This window comes from Saccostrea cucullata, unplaced genomic scaffold, assembly GCF_032062105.1.
Source record: "Saccostrea cucullata isolate Sc308-1 unplaced genomic scaffold, CSIRO_AGI_Scuc_v1 ctg150, whole genome shotgun sequence".
Taxonomy (NCBI): Eukaryota; Metazoa; Mollusca; class Bivalvia; order Ostreida; family Ostreidae; genus Saccostrea; species Saccostrea cuccullata.
The window spans coordinates 91216-113444 of NW_026927183.1; the positions used below are offsets into that span (position 1 = coordinate 91216).

At 33.6% G+C, this 22229-nt stretch overlaps 3 protein-coding genes across 16 annotated transcripts in view; 1 reads left to right on the top strand and 2 right to left on the bottom strand.

The window, feature by feature from the left end:
• Nucleotides 1-8063, bottom strand: part of LOC134273674 (calcium-activated potassium channel subunit alpha-1-like) — a 55202-nt gene extending 47139 nt beyond the window's left edge. For 5 of the 14 annotated variants that reach the window (XM_062755869.1, XM_062755872.1, XM_062755870.1 and 2 more), the window contains exons 1-2: nucleotides 6939-8062; nucleotides 1401-1462 (exon numbers count right to left, since the gene is read on the bottom strand). In XM_062755869.1, coding sequence (XP_062611853.1) covers nucleotides 1401-1462; nucleotides 6939-7307 — 431 coding nt within the window. In that variant the 5' untranslated portion in view covers nucleotides 7308-8062. Of the gene's footprint in view, nucleotides 1-1400; nucleotides 1463-6938 lie in introns of all 14 variants that reach the window. The other 9 variants (XM_062755878.1, XM_062755876.1, XM_062755879.1 and 6 more) reach the window with 4 other exon arrangements.
• Nucleotides 8064-13106: 5043 nt separating this feature from the next.
• Nucleotides 13107-16993, bottom strand: LOC134273670 (rRNA methyltransferase 2, mitochondrial-like). The gene is made up of 2 exons (XM_062755860.1): nucleotides 16691-16993; nucleotides 13107-13672 (listed from the first exon to the last, which is right to left on the bottom strand). Exons 1-2 carry the CDS (start codon nucleotides 16986-16988, stop codon nucleotides 13203-13205), a joined length of 768 nt encoding a protein of 255 aa, XP_062611844.1. The 5' UTR covers nucleotides 16989-16993; the 3' UTR covers nucleotides 13107-13202.
• A 246-nt stretch (nucleotides 16994-17239) lies between these two features.
• Nucleotides 17240-18451, top strand: LOC134273671 (zinc finger protein 830-like). Its single transcript, XM_062755861.1, has one exon. The coding sequence runs from the start codon at nucleotides 17249-17251 to the stop codon at nucleotides 18176-18178; it is 930 nt and encodes a 309-aa protein (XP_062611845.1). The 5' UTR covers nucleotides 17240-17248; the 3' UTR covers nucleotides 18179-18451.
• The last annotated feature ends 3778 nt before the right edge of the window (nucleotides 18452-22229 follow it).

Sequence of the window (22229 nt, forward strand, 5' to 3'; positions counted from 1 at the left end):
CAGTAGGTCATCTTGTTATAACATTGATTGTTGATTACTAATTTGGAGATTATGGGAACCATATCCATCAAGAACCTGTCTCAGTGCTTACATGTACCCAGACAATCCCAGGATACATCATGACAAATAATTTACTCAATATTAATTAGTAATCCCAGAACTACTAGTATTAATCTGTTAACATACAGATAGCCATGAGGGAATTCTACTCCATAGACAAACCACTTAACAACCTAATAAAGTCATAATAATGACAACTAGTGTCAAACTTACCTCTTACACTATTGTACAAAGCACATTGATTTGTTTTGTTCATGTTCTTTGATTTTCTGTTTTTCTTTTTTTGAAAGAAATTGAGTATATTTGTATTTTTTTCTGCAGTTTTGCCATTGTTATGTTATTTTTTTAACCCTGTTAAGGGAATGGCTATAACTACTTTTCAGATCATTTACACATTACACATTCCAGGCAACTAATTTGTTTCCTATAATTATAAAGACTTCATAGCATTCCTAACATAGGTTTATATAATAGCGAGCTCAGCGAGCGTCATGAAGTGATGCTTGAAGTTGAAGTCATGAAGCAATGCTTGTCACTGCGAGCTCTAACGACAATGCCTGGGTTAAGAGAAAATTCGAACCAGTGCACATTCATTCAATGGAAAAATTTTTCCCGCAGTAACTTTGGACCTACAATGCATTGCTTCATACACAAAAGCTAAAGCAACATTCTCGCAGAATAACAACAAAAGTTAAATGAATAATAAACTTGCCTTAATTTAATGAATTTATTGCAGAAAAATATTTTTTTTTTTTAAAAACATTTTCATTAAAATCAGCCCTGTTCAGACTTTGGTTTCACCGTTTGGTAATTAAAGCAACATGCACACGACATCATGTGACGTCATAGTCTTAATGCACCAAATGTCATGTGCGGTTTGTCGAGCCTCATTTAAATGAAAACTGAATAAGTATATGCGCTAGCCCTAACAGTAGCACCATCAACATATTATTTAAATTTAAAAGATGAAGAACTCAAACCTACTTGATGTTTTTAACCTTTCTCTTTAGTCTTTAAACATAAAAAATACCCATAAAGAGAAATGTTTAAAAAGTCAAGTGCTGGTGAGTTGATGTCCAAGAAAGTTTTGAACCAAAACTGTGTTAAATGACTGTGATCTGGAGAAAATCAATGAAAAACGTTGATCATAGAGTCAGGAGTCAACATGTACAGTAGTCAACATGGTCAACAGTACTAGATTTATTTCCTAGCATTTAAGCATGGCTTTCAGGTTTGTGCCATTGTCTGTCTTTTTTTCAAATTCATATCATCAATTTAAAAAATGCCCTGAAAAACACTAAGAAAATGTCCGCCCCACTCTATACATAAAATCAACTTACTCTGAGGCATCTATGAAGTAAATGATGAGGGAGGCAATGCTCAGCAGGAAAACCAAACCGACCTGAAAAATAAGATGCAGATTTTTCTTATTAGGATTTTACATATCTTTGAGTTCTTAACAAATGTTACATTCAGGTTTCAAAAACGTCAGGACTGTGGCTTTCAGTCTCAAAAAAAAAGAACCCAAACAATTTTACCGCCAGCAACCGGAAATCACCAGTATCTAAGAACAGTAGAAAATAACTACGTACTGATCTTAACATTCCGGGAAAAAATGATGCAATATTAAAATTAATGCACTGAGGCCTGGTTCCCCCACCTTTTTTTTTCAGACATAAAATTTTATTATAGAAAATGTTCATTTAAAGTCCGATTCAATGCAACCACCCATCCGTCCACCCCCACTTTTTAATGTTTTGTTGCAGATAAAGTAGGATAAGGATAATAAGACCGCGGAACATTAACTGGCAAAATTGGAAATATACAGCTTTAAATACGTCATTTCTATCTGTTTCAATCAAAACATTCAGTGATAGACAATGAAATGGGCGGTACAATTCGACGCGGACGTCCAGAAAACATCGGATTGAAATTGCAGATCGAAATTCATTTTCAATCCACCTGAGCTGTTTTCAGAGCAAAGAGTGATTGTATGATCCAAAAATCAACTAATTTCAACTCCCAAATACATATTGTTTGAAGTTCAAATTAATATGAGTTTCAGCTTATAATTTTGAGAACGCGAAAGATCATACAAGACAAAGATTATTTTTGAGGAGATATTTGATTCTAGAAGGTGGGGGGGGGGATTGTCGAGTCAGGTCATGGTTTAACATGACAATATATTTTATTTATAGGATTACAAGAGTGCATGAGTTTTATACTTAGTCTCACTGAAAACTGTTGGACAACTTTATTTATGCAAATACACTGAAGAAACTGTTGGAAAACTTCATTTAAAAAATCGTTCACCCCCCCCCCCCCCACCAACACAAAGATATACATATATTTACCAAACAGAACAGAAATGAAATATTTGTCCCTTAAATATTAATTTATTTAAAACACTGGACAAAAAAAAAAATCAAACTACCAAAATTGAAATTATAAATTGTCTTCTGGGTCAATCAGTAATAATGTGCCTTCTAGCTGAGGTGGATTGTAAATGAATTTCGATCTGCAATTTCAGTCCGATGTTTTCCGCACGTCCGCGTCAAATTGTACCCGCCCTTTTCATTGTCTATCTCTGAATGTTTTGATTGTGACGTAAGCTGTATATTTCAAATTTTGCCAGTTAATGTTCCGCGGTATTAATGAGTTTTTAAAAAATTAGAACTGAAATATTCTTATAAAAATATCATAACTTGTTTATTATTAATGTTCATGACTGTATGCCGACATGGTTATTGTCAATAGAGTAAATTGAATTGAATTGAAAAAGGATGGAAACCCCCCCCCCCCCACAAACCGATCCACTAAATAGGAATATCGAGTGGAATTTTTCGCTTGTCAAAAAAAAATTTCTTTATATAGGCAAATTGCATTTTTTTTTGTCTGGCTGCCCCTTTTAAAAACGATGCTACGTCTAGATCTATAAACAAATAAACACGCAAGTCGCAAATCCTCTAAACAGCGCTAAATATGCACGAAATCGTGTGAATGTTATTTTTTTGTTTTTCACATTTAGACTTTATTTTTTTTAGAATGCGAATTCTTCTGTCCGCATTGGGTTAAAAAAATGGTAATCATGTATTTATAGTGTTAGAAATCCTAATAATGCATGATTGTATTAAATTGTGCATGACATATTCCACTTGAATAATAATCCGCTTAATGTGTTAATCTTTTCAGGTTAATTTACTGCGTCTGAGTTGCATACATGTACACTGCATGTACATGTACTATTAAACATGCATTTCATCTGTATGCCGAAACTTAACAGTTCCCTATTTGTGACCCCCCCCCCCCCCGCCACTCAACGAAGAAATCTTTCCACTGGAACACAAAACATTCATCCCTATTATTTTATAACCTTATATATTTAATTAGTTGTATAAATCACTTTCGGATACGAGATCTATCATGTTAATAGAAGGCACACGAACTCTTAATATAAAAAATAAGTACTGTACATCTTCCTACAATTCTTTATTAAAATAAAAAATCAAAGTACTGAAAGTACTGTTAGACGGAGGCTTCATGTATGAGAGAACACAAAAGAAATATATATGTCATACATTGCTGTAAAGAATATTATGAGAAATAATGTGTAGTTTTTTTTTCAATTCAACATTTTTTTCAAAGGATACTCCAATATTCATGAGGTTTTTGGGATATTATAATTTCATCTTTGTAATGTAAACTTCGCCTTGATTAAAGTTCACTGTTATTTAGATGAGATACTTTTAATATTAAACCTTTCAAAGTAAGAAACAGTAATTGACTAGGCCTGGTTGACATAAAACTTGGGCTAACTTTTTATCCCAGTCTCACTTAAGGAATATATAGTGGAAAAGTGAGACTGAGATCAAAAGTGAGCTTGTCTAAGTTGTATGCCCCCAGGCCCGGTTGATGAATGTAGGTTTAGTATGTTCTAGTCATGAGCCCACTGGCGGAATTAAAAGGGGCCAGGGGCCCCCTCCCTTTTGAGTCCAAAAAATACGCAATATTTGATAAATGAGTGTTTTAATTGTGGCTGTGGGCCCCTTCCCTGACCTCAAACTGGTCCCCCTATTTCAGAATTTCTGGATTCAGCACTAGGCCTCAGCCTGTCAGGAGTCTCCATATTTCAAGATATCTTATTTATAGGTCACAGAGACCTACTGTTAACATAATTATGACATGTAACAGCTACCAAAATCAAAATTTCTCGGCCTTATTGTAATAATGTTATGATATGAGCTAACATGGAAAAAGAAGCAGCCAGGTAATTGGACATGAACAACATAATATAGTACAGTTTGTCTTAAACCTTTGTGATACAAAATGGGGTGACCTAGCTTGAAAGCAACACAGAATTTTCTTTAAGTAATACAACTTCATTAACATGCAATAAATGTTCGTGCCAGAACACAATTTTTTGAGTGGAATAAAATATACTTTCTTACTTTATGTAAACAGAACAATCAAGTTCATAAGACTTGCTATTTCACAAGTTTAAATTGTTTTTGGAGAACTGGAGTATTGCTTACAATAACAAAGATATATCTTGACAAATTTGACAACCAATATTTCTGGAATTATTAAATGTAGTATTTTATCATTTGACAGATTAACCCAAAAAATGTCTTTCTTTACTCGTATACCAGTGGAAATGGTTGTCCTTTTCAGTTTATCTGTTTAAAACAATCATTAACAATGAGACATGATTACAAATTACGTAGAGAAAAGTTATAAATATATAACTATGATTTCTGCTTTTCAGTTAAAACAATCACTTTACCAATGATGTAGGTTTAAAAAAATTGACATGAATACCAATGATCAGAAATACATGCAATCTTGTATATAAAAAATAATTAAAGTTTGGGATGTGAAAGAGGTAAAACACAAGTATCAAATGCAAATAAGGATCAACGATATGACAATAAGACAACTTATTTCAGAAGATATGATTTTTAATTATTAATTAGGATATTATGTGATAAATCATGTAAATCCTATGAACCAAGATTTGGGTTGTACCCAAGGGTCAAACGTTACAAATGCATTTTGATCTCAATATCAGAGTTGCCGTTTGTTTCTCTCTTATCTAATGTGAGGGTACCCCAAACACTCAAACCGCTTGTAGAAAGTGTAAATCTATTTTCATGTGTTTCCTGAAATTATACATAATATCAAATAAACAATTCAAAACTAGACTGTTAATATTCCTACATATAAAAATACTATGCATTTGTTTATTCATCGATCCTTGTCAGATTAAAGAACTCCATGAAACCTATTGATGCAAGCGTCAAAAATCGGCCGCAAACCAATTTATCGGTCCTTTCAAAAAGAAATTAGAAAAGGAATGAAAATGAGATTACAAACAGCAATCAAGCACAAAAAATTCCATTAAAACTGAAATGCTTGATCTATTATTAAAATATCTTATATTTATACCTGCGACATAAAACATTTGCATGCGACATAGCAGGATTTTCTTCAATACATAATACAGGTACATCTGCGTCTCCACACTTAGTTTGATACACAGGCGAATTCTGGTGGAAGTTTTTACAATTAAATATAAAACTAAAGTTTAAACTTATCTGTAACTAGAGATAGTTTTTACTTTAATAAAAGAAGCAATTGATAAGTGGGGTTCCTCGATCACTCTCGGATGTTAACCCCCCCCCCCCCCAACTCCCTCTAGATCCGCCACTTCATTTCTTCTCGTTCTTGTTTTGGTGTGAGAACCGGCGGGAAAAGGCTCGGCATATTGTAAAACATGCTTTATCATCGTCTGTTGGAACAAAATCTCCTAATATTCTGTCTGATAAAAAATTAATAGTAAATCACATTTTCTTTTTACATATTCCGTAGGAAATGTATTTATATACACGTCATTTTAAAAAATATTAGACAAATCCTGTTTATTTAGAAAAAGTAGAACTGTTTGTTTATACTTGTATGTGACGCGATCTTTGTTTTAGACTATGCCTATCCTTGCGGTCGGTGTAACGCAGAGTCGCTCAAAAAATAGAATTCTCAAGGTAATGAAAACAATTCCACCGATAGATGGTGCTTGGGAAATCTTTCCTGTTTACATTCCATGGGCAAGACAATCCCTATACACGGAGGCTGTCATACAGCCTCCGTCTAAAAATGATGTCATGAACATTGAATTTTTTTAATTGAAAAAAAAAAATGTGGAAAGACAGTGCTTTTTTAAAAGGTGCATTTTTATCGGTATAGCTTGCGAAAACTCGTTATAATTTGAACATCACACTAAATAAATTAAGAAAGTCAATTGATAATTTGTCTAGCTGGGTGAGGAAAATGACATCCCAATCATGTGCGGTCTCCTGGAATCGATATCCGGATTATTGGAAATCATCCCCGGGGATTGTTTCTTAATGGTCGAATCGATACTGGTGATTGATCCCGAATTATTCTCGTCAACGCTCAACAATAGAGTCCTATTATCTGGCGGTACTTTATGGACCCGTCACTTTGTAAACGATCATCTCTGCCATGAAATTGTTAGAATTTTTTGTTATATTGACAAAAATAAAGGCAGTGTTGAAGACTCTATGCACCAAGACAAGTAATGCCAGGAATATATCACCTTTCACACACATCTATGTGTAAAACACCATTTATACAACCTTCAGTTATAAGTGCTTATAAACAATATGTACTGAGGAATGGTGTGATAAATTGTTCTCTTAATTGACTCCAGATTGGCAGATATTTACATTGCAAGTGCTTACAGTTACGAGATTCATGCTGTACATATAGTGTTCTATCTTTACAGGCTATTAAGCAAACGATTTGATTCCTTGGAATGTTGAAAACTGACCAGTAACATAGGTTTCTGGGAATAATCTTACCAATATTCTCCCTGTGGTGGTCTGCCCCGAGATGAGCTCCCCCGCCCAGTCTTTGGCCTCCGTTATGTAACCTATCTCAGAATCTGGACTCTTCTGTAACGTGGCACCAGCATTTGATGTGGCGTTTATATTGTTTGCTGACCCTTTCCTTTTGGATGACGGATTGACAGTACCCGAATGATTGGCCACTTTGGGGGATGCCCCATGTGGGGGCGATGGCGGATTTGTAGCCCGTCGACAGCATAACCAGAGGATGAGGCGATAAAATAAGATGAAGGCTATCCCGGCGAAGAAGACGATGAGACTAGATGCCAGGAATGAGTACCAATATCGCGTCTCCAGACACGGGTCCCCAGTACTGTTCGTCATTGTGTCTTGTCACTATTTAGTTAAGAAAGTCACATCACGGATTTAAGAAGCAAATACACAGAGAATCACAAGAAAATCACACTTCTCTATCACAGTAGTCGGGTTTTCGATTCAAAAAATCAATTTACATAAACCAAATACTCGACGCTTTAAAAAAATGACACACGGCTTATCCCATTTAAATGAATTGTTAAAATGTTCATTATACGTCAGCCCATTACGGCCCTGTTGTAATGTAAAAGAACACAAACGATTTAAGTACGAGATCCATATCTACACCAGTAAACTCACTTTGTCACCAACAGTAACTCGGCTCCAGCGGCTGATGTATCGTGTTGATCACATGACTAGACATACAAGCCGTCTATTGTTTCACCTGGCTGCCCATGGCTGTAAGTGGTACTTAGCTGTTTTGTTACGAGAACACAAGAGGCAGTTGCTACGGAATTTTTACATACACACAATGATCCCGTCAATTTGTGTGTCTCCATCGAACGCAGTCGTTGCCTCCTCGCATGTAACTCACTGTGTACATGTATTGATTTACGTAAACAGTTCGATATATAAATCGCGTTTTCAAGCCTCCTTAGTTAATTCCAAATATTCCTCATGAAATTTGCGTGAACAAGAGAAAATTGCACCAATTATTCTTCCCCTCGTTTGTCGGGGGTGTATGATTACCCTCGCCGCGTGCCCATCACCACATGTGAAGTCGGGATAAGAGGAACCACAACACTCACCGAGTCTTTGTTATTATGACTTACGGTACCTGTCTATATTTGCAAACTTTCTTTGGAATTTATTATGCGTTGTTGGCAAACCTAGTCATTGAAAAAGTTTAAAAAGCTGAACTTTACAAACGAGTAAATATATATTACACAGAGTTACTGCATGAACTACCTGCTTAAAGGTTCCATGATTTGTACGTTAATTAAGGAGATATTCACTGAATTTCTCTTTTGTTGTTTGATACACAAATGTTAGAATTAGCCGGACAGACGGGGCACTAATAAGCTTAAATAATATTTTAGGGATATAATTCGGGACATTTAAACATGGAACCTAGTGTCAAAATCAAAGTTATAGTTGGTTGCCCTTTACTTTTATTGGGCGCTCTTTTAAAAACAGAGAGTACTATTGTAAATAATGAAATAACATCAAAACAACAAAGTTACTGGACAGTAAAAGCTCACCCTAATTTTCTCGTGTCCTCAACGAATAGGAAATAGTTATGTACATATCAGCAAGATCCTGTAGCTGGGGAATTCCGGCTTAAAATGCCCTTCTCTCTCTCTCTCTCATTTTTTTTTCACCGTTCAAATGAAATGTTTCATGATAATGTTCAGTAATAGATATAAGACATATTAAGTTCGACGTCATAACAAACTGTGTCAAACTATAGTTCCAGTTGTGATCCATGTTATTTGTGAAAAAGTTGTTCTTTTATCATTTATTAAATCAATATCACTAAGACAAATTTATCATATTTTAAATGAAATATTGCGATGTGTAAACATGTACATTTGTAGAAATTAGAATTCAAAATATTTGTGTATGTTGTACAGAAATGAAATATTATTGATCCAATTATTTGATCTCTTTTCTTAATTTCTTTTCTTTATTCAGGCACGTAGCATCGATTTTGAAAGTGGGGTGGGGTTGGGGGGGCAGCCACAGAATTTTTTTTTTTACCTGAAAAAGTTGACAAGCAAAAAAAAAATTCTTTCACTACCAATTCCTTTCAATATCCATTTTTTAAGCTTACAATACTATATTTCCTTCATATTACGTTACTTTAGTATAAGTGGGGGAGGGGGGGGGGGGGGAACCAGCCTTTCAATGAACATTTTTAACAGTAAAAGTATTGTTGGCAAAAAAAGTGGGGGCCAGCCCCCCCCCCCCCCCCCCCCCCCCCGTTGCTACGTGCCTGTTATTCCTAGTAAGGAGAACCACATACATTGATATTGTGAATGGAAGGTGATTTAAAAGAAGACTAACCAATATTTTAAATACGATAAATGGAGTTATCTTCCTTTGTTAGTTTTGGGCTATATACCGGTACATCGAAATATTTCCGTTTCCTCTATCATACTTATACTCTTTCGATAACATTATATCATTTTTGATTTAAAATTATTGAGTAAGCAGAAGGAAAAGTATTTAGGTTAAAATTTCAGCTTTTAAAATATGCATCTTTATCTGACTTTGTCATAACTTTTTACCTTGAACAAGTTTTTCAATAATGATTCAAAAGTCTACAATATTTGTTATATATTTTAATATAAAATAATAAGCATCGATTCGTCTTTAAGGTAGGATTCTTCTCACACAAAACCGTACTTCTTGTATTTAAAAATTAACGAAAATTTCACGGAATCAAGAAGACAATATTACTAAGTGATGGTATCAGTTAGATTAGTTTTGACCGTTTCATATTAGAGTCAGCCCATTACGGCCCTGTTGTAATGTAAAAGAACACAAACGATTTAAGTACGAGATCCATATCTACACCAGTAAACTCACTTTGTCACCAACAGTAACTCGGCTCCAGAGGCTGATGTATCGTGTTGATCACATGACTAGACATACAAGCCGTCTATTGTTTCACCTGGCTGCCCGTGGCTGCAAATAGTTTCTCAGGCCTAAACTGAAGGGACTGTCGACTTAATTATGACGTTCCTTGTGCTGCAATCAGAGGGAGATCGTATAATGATTGCTATCGTGACGTCATATGAGTCGGTGCTCTCTCTCCACTTTTATGTCATAAGCATTATGACGTCACAATTAAATGAATATTATGACGTCATTATTTTGTTGCCTTTTCAATTAACTATGACGTCACTGAATTTATCTTACGTTTCCCGGGCTTTTTCACAATTTTGATATTTTACGTGTTTTCCTGGCGTGTAAAATATCAAATTAAAAAAAAAAAACCTGGAATACGTCAGATATTTCGGACTAGGTCCACAGTTGCTAACCCAGCAGCTAAGAGGTAAATATCTAGACTAACACCGGTCGCCTCGCTGCTTGGTGTTGGATTTACAATGCAGAATTTAAGTTTAATAGTAAAACTTAGTTTCGGAAAGAATGAGTTGAATTCAAGCGAAATGCACATGTAATTTAAATGTCGAAATTATACCTCTTACATTTTTGTCATTTTTGTAAATTTTTTATTGAAAATGAAAACCATTTTGTACTTTATTGTCCTAGTTATGATCAATGTAGATTAAAATATTACGATATATATATCTAATGCACAATGTTACATGAAGGAAAACCCTATTATTGACATTATCAATCCTACAAGTATTAGAACTGAGTTTGTAACTTTTTGAAAAAGTGCTTTGATATTAGGAAAGAAAACCTTCAACAAACCTGATACTTAGTATGCTTTCTTTGATATCTTATTTTATGTATGTTAATTGTTGTATTCATGACTATATGCCAATGTATGATGGTGTTGTCAATAAAATGAATTGAATTAATTGAATTTACAAGATTGTAGCTTTACTTCTTAAAGTGGGAGAGAATACAATGTAGTTGCCTCTGAATCGGAAGCATTTTCTGTTCTGAATTTAAAGAATTGTGATTTTTTTTGTTTTTCAAATATGAACAGGCTTTATTCTGGCTGTAGAAAGCAATTTCATGGGGGGGGGGGGCGTACAAAGTCATACATTATCAGTTGGAGGGGCACTATCAACAAAAAAATTCCAAGACACGCAAAAATAGGTCATCAGACGCTTTTATTGAGGGGGCACAAGAATATAGTAGCTATGTTTTTTTTTTTTTACAATACTAGTATTCTATATGTCGGAAAAATTATTTGAAGGGGGGAGGGGGGGTTCGATCGGCCTTTTCAAATCTGTATAATTTTATGTACGCACCATACATTCAAAGATTGATTCCGGCGTTTCCACACATTCAATAAGGCTCTTAGTTTTAATATAACTGCATTTAACTTAACTTTCCCAGGACATGTGAGTATTTTTGTACATATTAAGCTCATCCAGAGGCGCTTGACGTTTTTATGCGTTCTCTTCTTCACAAATAAAAAAAATCCCTATACTATAATATTATAATAACACAAGTGCCTGTGAGCTCATCATCATTTTTGTTAATCTGGTTAAAGCAAAAAAAAGCGCACACTTGAATGTCAAGTTATTATACAGTTAATTATCAAGTCCTGCCATAAAATATATTGAGTTACAACCAGCAACAGAAGTACATCTAATTCAAATGTCTTGAAAACAATTTGAAATAAAAATTTTCAAATCTGCAAATGCAGTTACAAAACAGGAACAATATTTCATTCTGTGTTTTGATCTCCTTTCTTATTTAGATTCTGACAAGACATAGTCATACTGTAACAGGATTAGCTGTCATACACAGGGGCTGACAAAGCCCATTCTCTCATACATGTACCTGGGGCTAGAGAATTTAAGAGGCAGGCAATTGAATTTTTATTAAGATGTCAGTGTGAAAGTTTAAACAAAAATTTCCTTCATATTTTAAAAGATATAGTTGCAATAATAGATGGGTACCCAAAAGAATAACAAACGAAAACGTAAATAGTTTTGCAAGAAATCAACACTATCTTGTGGTAAGTACTTCATCCTTTGTTTCATAATTTATGCTGGCCATTGGTGGGGCTAGTAAAAAATGTGGTAGGGCAAGTGATCGAAATTATAAGCTTGAATAATCTATTCCTAATCCCCTGTATCTAATTAATACATGTATATGTATAATAATTGTACATAGAATGGATCTAAGTTCAGATAAATCCAATTCTTCAACAAGTCTGCTTTTTCTATACTGATGTATACCGTATATAATACCAAAATGCAAAAAAAAAGATAAAAGGGATGGTTATCTACTTCATCTTTTAGAACCTTAAAGTTAAGACCACTTAACATGATTAAAGCACAGAATGACAGAGCATCAGTACTACAGTGAAATATGTCTTTGTTACAGCTGATGAGGATGTTTATCAGCTGTGTGGTGTGAGACAGCTGCTCAGCAAACTTCTGTAAGAACCCTGCTTCCTAATTGTTTCATAATTATGTAAAACTAGAATATTATCTTCTAATACTGTGAAATCATTAATTTTTGTGGGGGGGGGATGTTAATTTTCGTGGTTTTCGAGGTATGAAGAGACCCATGAATTTATGTCCTCCACAAAATGCAATTTTTCACTACTGGACAATTCTTCATCCATTAAATCCAATGCCCATGAATCAATATATTTCCATCAAACCACAAAATTTTGACCCCTCAAAAATATGTGATTTTACAGCATATATTTTGTATATATGCTTAATATCATTACATTCATGCATTATCAAAAAGGAAAAGTCCCTTGATACATGTAATTTGATATGATTCAAAGGGATAGTATATAACTTAAGTAAAGTGAAATAATTTATTTCTCATGTGACACAAGAAACAAATACAGTAAACATCATTGATGTTCTTTGGACAGTAAAATTGAATTTTAAGATTTTGGAACCTGACATCCATACATAATTAACATAATTAACAGGGCAAAAATTCTCAGTCACATCTTCCAGGCCCTTTCCAGCAAATTTGAAAATAAACCCTCAAATGTATAGTCATAGCGTAACATTCTAAACAAAATAGAGTCACTTCTGATTCATTACAGTATTTGATCACTGAGTTCCTCTTTCTCTCTGTAGTTATATTTTAAGTAATAATTTGACAATCAATAAATTAAGCTCCATACTCTACATATAGGAAGTCCTACTGCATACTTTTTTTCTGGTTTAGAAGGAGTTACACAACTAAGATAACCATTCTTATTCTGTTATTGTATTACTGATAGAACAATCCAAAACTTTCCCTGGCTTACAGGAAGGGTAATTAATTTGACTCTACTTTTCACACTTGAGTTTCTGGGTTTGTTAAAGTATTTTCACTTTGTTGTACTGCTCCTTTAAATTTCTGACACAAAAAATAAATTTCTCTGGAATCTACTCGACTTGCTCTTGGTTTGACGATTTTAACTGAGGAGAATAGTTCCTCCATTACATCACTGAGATCATCACATCCACTCCCCTGCCAAAGTTTTACCAGAACTGTGCCATTAGTCACCAAGTGATTCACTGAGAACTGTAAGACTTTTGACACCAAAGACACAAGAAGTCTTCCATCAAACTCCTTCATACCTGATGCATTGGGAGCCATGTCACTGAGTATCACATCTGCCTTTCTGCCGTCAGAATTCTGGATGATTTTATCCTGACAGTCTTGAGATGTGAAGTCAGTGCAGTCTATGATACATGCACCTGGGATTTTACTGATGGGCAACAAGTCAATGCTGATCACTTTTCCTTTGGGTGAATTTATATCTGTATCAAAATATGTATTAGTGATGATTTTTTTTCTTAATTAGAACTATTTTAAAATCAGAATTTTCCTGTACTACAGTGAAATATAAGTCTTTCTAATTCAGCTGATGCAGGTTACAAATTTCATACATGTTAACCTATTGTGATGAAAAAGAGGGAGATTCAGACCTCAAAAGCGGTAGCATTGCGCGCGTGTCGTTTAACGCTTGGATTATCGATATCTTTCATGTAACATACATGTCTATTATAAGCCTTAAATGAAATCAGGTACCTACACTAATTAATCTAAATATCAACAGCAATGTGAAAACACCTTAATTTGACATTTGTACAAATTCAAATATTTTTCATGCTCATCATTTTGCTTGGATTGGCTGCTTTATGTAGCCTTTTGAAATATATTTCTGAAATAGCCTGCAATAATTCTGTATGTTCATTAAGTTTTTAAACAAAACAAATGATAGCATGGTTTAATCTAATTAAAACAAGTTCGTATCCGTTATATAAATCCAATTTCCCCAAGAATCAATATATGTGCCACATGGCTTGGTCAATCGAGTGATTTCTATTGACTTTCTTGATAAAATATTTGCTTTTAAAAACATGTATATGTTTTCATCTAATTCTTAAAATATCTCCTTTTTCATGGCAGGGATGTTGCATTATCGTAAAATGTAATCAATGGTAGTCTTATGTTGTTGTCGTTGTCAAATCCGTGCTTGAAACATGTAAAGCGTTTGTATATGATTCAAATGATATAGCGAGATTATATAGAGTGGCTTCAAAATGGATACCCAAGTGAAATAAAATACTTTAGATACAGCTTTTGTGACACAAGAAACTAAATACGGGAGATGGAGTAAACATCTAAATCGGGAGAGTTAACATGTATGCCAATTTACAACAGAGTTTTTACTACTGAAATTATAAGACTTTGTGACACATACAGATACACCTCATAATCAAATACCAATACTATACCTAGCCTATATATATATAATTACCACAGGTGCTTGAGGACAGGACCCCCCCCCCCTTAATATAGACCCCCGGGCCTGTTAAATTTTTTTTACATGAATTATATATGGATGACACATTTGTGATATAATCTACCCTATCAATTCAGAAAATTTGCTTAAACTTACATTTTATAAAAATATCTACCCTCTCTATATAGATAAGATAAGATAAGATTTATTAATACCAATTTGGGGCCCATCAGGGCATACAAGTAATAAGGAAAAAAAAACATACAAGCAGAAATTCAAAATTGATAGCATAACTACAAAAGATAAATGATGTTACAGCTGGGGATTACAACATACATAATCAATATACTGTAAATAAAAGTTGTTTTTTTTTTACTAGAGTATAAAAATTATTACTCTTTTGTATTTATTTGTTTATTTGTTTAACATTGCATAATTTGCTATTTCTTATTTTAAAGATATTGATTAAAAAATTACCCAGCTTGATAAGCAACATGTCATCTTCATTAGACATAATCCATAAAAATTTTTCTTTATTTGTTAAAGTATAGAAATTTTTATTACAGCAATAATATTAAAAAAGTCATCTCTATCATGCTTATATAATGGACATTCAATCAGTGAGTGTATTGTATCTTCCACACAGTTCATGTCGCACATTCTACAAATTCTTTCATTTCTTGCAAGGGTGGGCTCTACAGCAGAGGTTTTTTTTAATTTCCACTTTCTACTGAGGTTATCACACTCTAAATTTGCATATAGTTTTTCTTTGTTCAAAATTTTTTAATAATAAATACTTTTCAATTTCAAAACTTCTTTTTATATAGAAATATGTGCTTTCCTTTACAATTCATCTCTTTGTTTAAACCAAAAAGGAAATTTCTCTAATAATTTTTTTCAGATGTTTCTTTAAAGTTATTAATTTCATTGATTTACATCTTGACAAATCTATGCCCATTCTGTTACAGAAATATGTTACATTTGAAAACCAACTATTTACATTACAACTGTCCAAGATAATGCTTTCTTTGTATGCACTGTATAACAAAGAGTTTTACCATGAACTGTGCCAGTAAGATATAATTGCTATAATAATAGAATAAAATATTGATTCACCCTCAGAGAGAACTGCAATATTGGTACTTCTTTTGACACCTATGATAAATTTGCAAAATTTCATATGAAGATTTTCAATCTCCCAATCTTTAAATATATCAAATAAACATTTTTCTTTTCTTTGCATTGATGATGACAATACACCCCATATTTCACATAGGTAGCTATTGGCTTGATCATGTGATTAAATAGATGAAGTAAAGTTTTAATGGATCTGTTGATTTTATATCTTTGTATATTTTAAATGATGACTTTAAAGCTTTGTTATATAAATTACACCTTGCTTCTTTGAAAGAACCAGAATTTGAGAGTATTATACCTAGGTATTTATACGTTTTTACACATTCTATATTAATACCATTAATTGAAAATGTTTCTTTTAATAAATGCCCACTTCTGTTGAAAATAATTACTTTTGATTGTTAACATTGATTTCCAACAATTCTTTACAATATTTGTATAACATATCAAGTTTTTTTGCCTAGCTGGTTGTCAGAATAATTATATCTGCATATCAAAAGCTCCTATTTGTATTACTGATAACAAATTTTTTAGTAAATTTAGAGATCATAAGAATATTTTAATATATTCAGGCAGACATTTTCTTACTCCTAGTTCAGGTGAGAAACAGGGATTTAAGTTTAAGAGATATAACTGTATTTGTACATACTGCATATATAGAATAGTCCATTTATATTCAATTGAAGAAGTTTAAGTTTTATGTAAGAGAATGAAATTATAAGACTTTGTTTTAGATAATTTTTCATTTGCTGGTATAGATATCACAAATATGGCAATGAAATCAAATCGAAAAACCAATACCATATATACCTAGCCTATAATCTACAACAAAACAAGAAAAGATACTCGTGAGCCTCCCGTTATAAGCTATTAAGGTACAAAAATATCATACCTAAGCCTGCTGCATTTGTTCTTTGACAGACCACCTGTGACCAGGATCCAGGGGCAGCCCCAATGTCAATAACGAGTTGTCCAGGTTTGAGAATTTTATACTTATCATCTATTTCTAAAAGTTTAAATGCACTTCTACACCGCCAATTTTCAGTTCTTGCCATTTTTACGTACATATCACTTTGTTGTCGTTGTAGCCATTTCCGCGAACTTGTTCCTTTCATTCTATATCCAAAGTTATGAGAGCACAATCGATAAAACCTTTGACACTTCGATGTAGTGTTCATGGTCAGCGCCATTTATTTTAGGAAATTCCCTTTCTTAAAATAGTACATCACTATATTTAGGTCTACGATTTTACGGAACGCAAACACTTTTAAACATGTAAAACACATAAAGTAAATTCAATTGTAATCAAAAAAATTTAAAAAAAATAATTAATCAAACAATTAATTTTTATTATTGATTAACTGTAAATGAATAATGGAATAAATTTAACTTATTCATGGGGATTAGTGTAAAACTAGGCCTAGTAGTAATTTTGATTGCGTCCGCCAATATGGCTTCCAAACCGAAGAAAGCTGTGTCAAAAGACGATCTAAGGCGTCTTATGAAGGAAAAACTATCTTTTACGAAGGACTCAAAAATTAGTCATCCTTTAGCTAAGTATAACACTTTAGAACAGCTTGTGTGTATTCTTTGTAATACAGTTATAAAGTCAAATATTCTGTGGAATGCCCATATTCAAGGGAGACAACATAAAGAGAGATTGGCATCAAAATCGCAGCCTGGACCTGCAAGACCCCCTGATCCCGGAATCAAAAGAAAATCTGACTGCCCAGTAACCCCAGTACCACATAAAAAGCAGAAAGAAAATGGAAATTCGAAGAAAACAGGCATCTTACCTACAGACTTTTTTGACAATTCCCCAGAAAACATAGATAGCCAGAAGAACAGTCTTTTACTGGCATCTTATTCCTCAGATGAAGAAGAGGGTTCCAGTTACCCACCAACAACCTCCTCCATTAAATCAGTTCAGTTATCACATCCAGCTTTACCTGCAGATTTCTTTGACCCAGGAGTGAAAAAAGAGGAGGCTGAAGAAGAGGAAAAACCCAGAACCATGGCAGATATTCTGCCAGAAGGATTCTTTGATAATCCCAAGGCAGATGCAAAGGTACGGCAAGTGGAATACAAAGATAAAATGGATGAAGAATGGGAAATGTTCCAGAGAGCCATGAAGGAGGAAAATCATGTTTCTGAAGCCATTATAGAAGAAGATGACGAGATTGTGAATGTTGAAAGAAATATTGATGAAATTGATGATCAGATAAATCGTTGGAAAGAAATAAATGACCTTGAGATAAAGAAGGACACAATCATGCAGAAGAAAGTATTCAATGACAGATTCAGAACAGAGGATGATGAAGAAGTTCAGGAGGAAGATTTAGAGGATTTTTTGGACTGGAGAACAAAAACTCTAAAATGATTAAGGGTTACAGTTAAAATGAAATGCCTTAATTTGCAAACACAAGATTACTAAAAATCAGTAAAAAGAGCATTTGAAGGATTTTTCCAGTTTAAGATACCATTTGAATGAGGAGAAGCAAAACTCTGAAGAATTTCTTGTTTAAATAAATGTCTTACAAGTATCCCAACAGAAGCTTTATCAGTATTTTTAGCAAAGAGAGTCTAAGGAAATATGGATCACAAGATTTATCTAACAATATTTCACTAGAATTAATGATTTTGAACAAGATATATAAATATGGTATAATTCTTTTATTAAATTTACTTATATCATCATAAATGGGGTATACATGTGCTATATGCTTAAAAGAACTACATTGTATATGTATAAACATGTATGCCCTCATTTCAGAACCCCTGACTTGGAGACATGCAAGAATTTAGGGGACAACCATTTGATTCTGGGGGGGGGGGCTGGCAGATTTTGGAAATAAGTAATCTGTCCTTGAAATAGTTGCAGAACTGTGGCTTTCCGCAAAAAAATATATATTGATAGACCGGAGAGCTATAGTGTCACCCATTGAAAAAACTGTACATTTATTGCACACCAAAAAAAAAAGCGCTGTTTCTGGATTAATTTTATTCTTATATAATTGCACAAATGCTAGAATTATATAAGTCCTTATCCTTTATCAATTACTTTGGTATATATATTAGCGCGATGGACCGAATTATCTTGCAAACCAAAATGGCAGTATAAGTAGACAAAATTTTCAATGATCTCAATTTTAGGACCAGGAGGGCTATTAAAAACAATTATAAGGAATGTTTTGTTGTGGAAACAGTGAAAAAATATGTAAGGAACACATGGTTAGTAATATTTTGAAAAAAAGTTTTAAAATTTGACATTGACAGATGACTTTTTTGTGCGCAATAAATATACAGTTTTTTCAATGGGTGGTACTGTAGCTCTCCGGTCTATCAATATATATTTTTTGCGGAGAGCTACAGTTCTGCAGCTATCCTTGAAAATGTTGAAAATAAATAATCTGTCCTCCACTGCAAATAAAATAAATAATCTGACCTTAACTGATGATATCTAAATATTGTGAAAAATACCTTTCTTATTTCAGTGTAATTTTACCTCGACATCTTCAATTCAGCATTTTTTGGCTCGCTTAGCTCACCATTTTAGAACCAAATAGTATTTAAAATGAGATTAAAAAATCCTTGTGCACGTAACACAATGGCCGACTGCATCAATCTGACTGGCAATGTTTTTAGGTCACCTGAGTAAACTCAGGTTACCTATTGCTATCTGTTTTCATCCGTAGTCATACGTCGTCAATTGGTCGTAAACTTTTGAACATTTTCAGATTCTTCTCTGGAACCATTGAGCCAATTTCAACCAATTTTGGCATACATCTATGGGTAAAGGCGTATCAGGCCGGAACAAAAATTGGTTTTCAAAGCCCCCGTCCCCCTTGGGCCTGAGGGGTGGGGCCAAAACCACTAAAATTAATGCAATCTTAAAAAATCTTCTTCTTTACTTCTGGACATCAAGCAGTCAAATTGTTGGCATGATGATGATTGTAATCAGTATTGAGTCCTGTAACAAAATGTGAAATTCATGGCCCCAGGGCTAGGGGTTCTAGTGCCAGGGTGGGGCTTTATAGATTTTATAGTGAAAATGCATTATTTCTTTGAAAATCTTCTCCTCTGGGGGGGGGCATTATAAAATAAACTGCCCCCCCTGAGTACAGAGTTGCTATGACCAAAGTGTCTTTTACAAAATTGTGAAATTCATGGCCCCTGCCAGGGGTTGTGGTTTTAGGGGTGGGGCCAAAACCATAAAGTGAATGCAATTCTTTAAAAATCTTCTTCTTTACTCCTGGACATAAAGCAGTCAAACTGTTATGATTGTAATCAGAATGTCCCATTAAAAATTGTGAATTTCATGGCCCCTGGGTTGGGGGTTCTGGTGCTTGAGTGGGGCTATATAGATTATATAGTGAAAATGCATTATTTCTTTGAAAATCTTCTTCTCTGCTCCTGGGTATTAAATAAACTTGAGTACAAAGTTCAGAGTGCCTCTTCCAAAGTTGTGAATTTTATGGCCCCTGGGTCTGGGTTTTGGTGTTAGGACCGTGTTCTATTGATTATATAGTGAAAATGCATAAATTCTTTGAAAATCTTTTCCTTTTCTCCTGGTTATTAAACCACAGTATAGTGATGTAGTATTAGTTATGAAAAACAAGATGTGTTTGTCCCAATTTGTGAATTTGCCCGGGGTCAAGGTTCTGGTGTTAAAAAAAAACTATTTTTATTACATGTCAAAATGCAGAATTCTTTGAAAATCTTTTCCTATTGCCTTGGTGTCATTTGCCAAAGAGCTTAATTAGTATTGCATGCATACCAAATATGAGGTCTCTATCTTTCATGGTCCAAAAGTTATGGCCAAATTTTGAAAAAGATAGTTTTAGCATATAGGTCACAGTCAACGTCACAAGGTCAGTGACCTTGGTGTCAATTGAAAGAACTTCATTAGTGGAGTAAGCATACCAAATATGAAGTCTATATCTTTCATGGTTTAATAGTTATTGCAAAAGTTCGAAAATTTTTAGCATATAGGTCACAGTCAAGGTCATGAGGTCATTGACCTTGATGTCATTTGAAAGAACTTTTTTAGTGGTGTATGAATCACCTAATATGACCCAATTCTTATCTCAAATGGTTCAAAAGTTATGGCGAAGGTTAAAGTTGATACATAAATTAATACAGACAAATTATATAAAATTCTCTCAGACAAACAGACAGGACAAAAACTTGCTTTGATTTTTTTTCAATTATGAATCACCACTTTTTGGTACCAATTGATTGCGGTACTGTAAGACAAAAAAGAAATAAATAATCTGTCCTTGATTATCTTGAAAGTAAATAATCTGTCCTTGACTGGCATGAAAATAAATAATCTGTCTCAACCCCCCCCCCCCCCCCCGAATCAAATGGGATTTTAACAACATGGGGAAGAGCAACCTTTTTTTTTTTGCTTGTCAAGATTTAACAGGATTGATGCCGTTACAAAAAAAAAAATATTCGAAATTTTCGCCCCCCGCGTTACTTTTAAAACGATGCTACGCGCCTGATGATGACCAAGGTCGTAACTTTCGCGAATTAATATGCCCACTTTTTTATAACGCGAAACTTTTGCTGTTTTTTCTGTGTGCATTGCCTAAAAATAACTTTCTTTTGAATTTGTGATCAACTTTATTTTTACAATGATAACAAAAGGCTATTTTGATACCCTCGGCGTCGGCACTATCACCAGGTACAATTTTAAGTTTTTTGGAGCAGTTTTCTTTTTATTAAGTACTTCTATGTCTTATATTGATTAGACTTGCATGGAATATGCAATTTCAGCAAAGGAATGACTAGGTTAATGTTTTTGGAGCAGGTTAACATTTTTGGTGCAGTTTTTATGCAATCTCTAGAGAATTTGAAATAATTTTATTTTGTAAAGATCAAGATCTCAGAAGATTGACAAAATGAGGTCAATTGTGTCCCACCGCATTTGTAAAAATTGGATAGCAGAAATCAGTTTATTATTGGAAAAGTTTAAACCCAATAGTGGTCAACCAATCCTTAAAGGGGAGAGGGTACAGTTAATTCAAATTGTACAAACTTATCTACACTAACTAGGGATGCTTGCATATTTCTTTGACTACCTGTGGCTTTATTGCCCTTTACATTTGAAAAATCTGTATATTTATTGCGTATTTATTTGAAAAAAAAAACTGTATACCTACAGTAGTTTTTATTTATGGCTTCCATATGAATATGAATAATCATGGATATATAAATTTCTTGATATAAGAAGATTTTTAAAGATTTTTTTCTAAATGTTTACATGTAAAATGGATTCCATGATAATTGCTATTCAAACAGCATCACATGGCCAGTTAAGCTTATAAAATGATACACTATTCAGTCATTTTTAAGTTACACTACAGTGAGGATTTGCTTCCATATAAATATGACTTATCATGGCTTTGCTATTCTTGAGAAGAAGA

What these genes read in the sequence shown, in the direction of transcription:
- LOC134273670 (XM_062755860.1), bottom strand. Translation starts at nt 16,988, where the DNA reads ATGGCGCTGACCATGAACACTACATCGAAGTGTCAAAGGTTTTATCGA. An exon ending in AACAAATGCAGCAGGCTTAG is followed by an intron (nt 13,673 to 16,690) that starts GTATGATATTTT and finishes ATTTTGATACAG; the next exon opens with ATATAAATTCACCCAAAGGA.
- LOC134273671 (XM_062755861.1), top strand. Translation starts at nt 17,249, where the DNA reads ATGGCTTCCAAACCGAAGAAAGCTGTGTCAAAAGACGATCTAAGGCGT.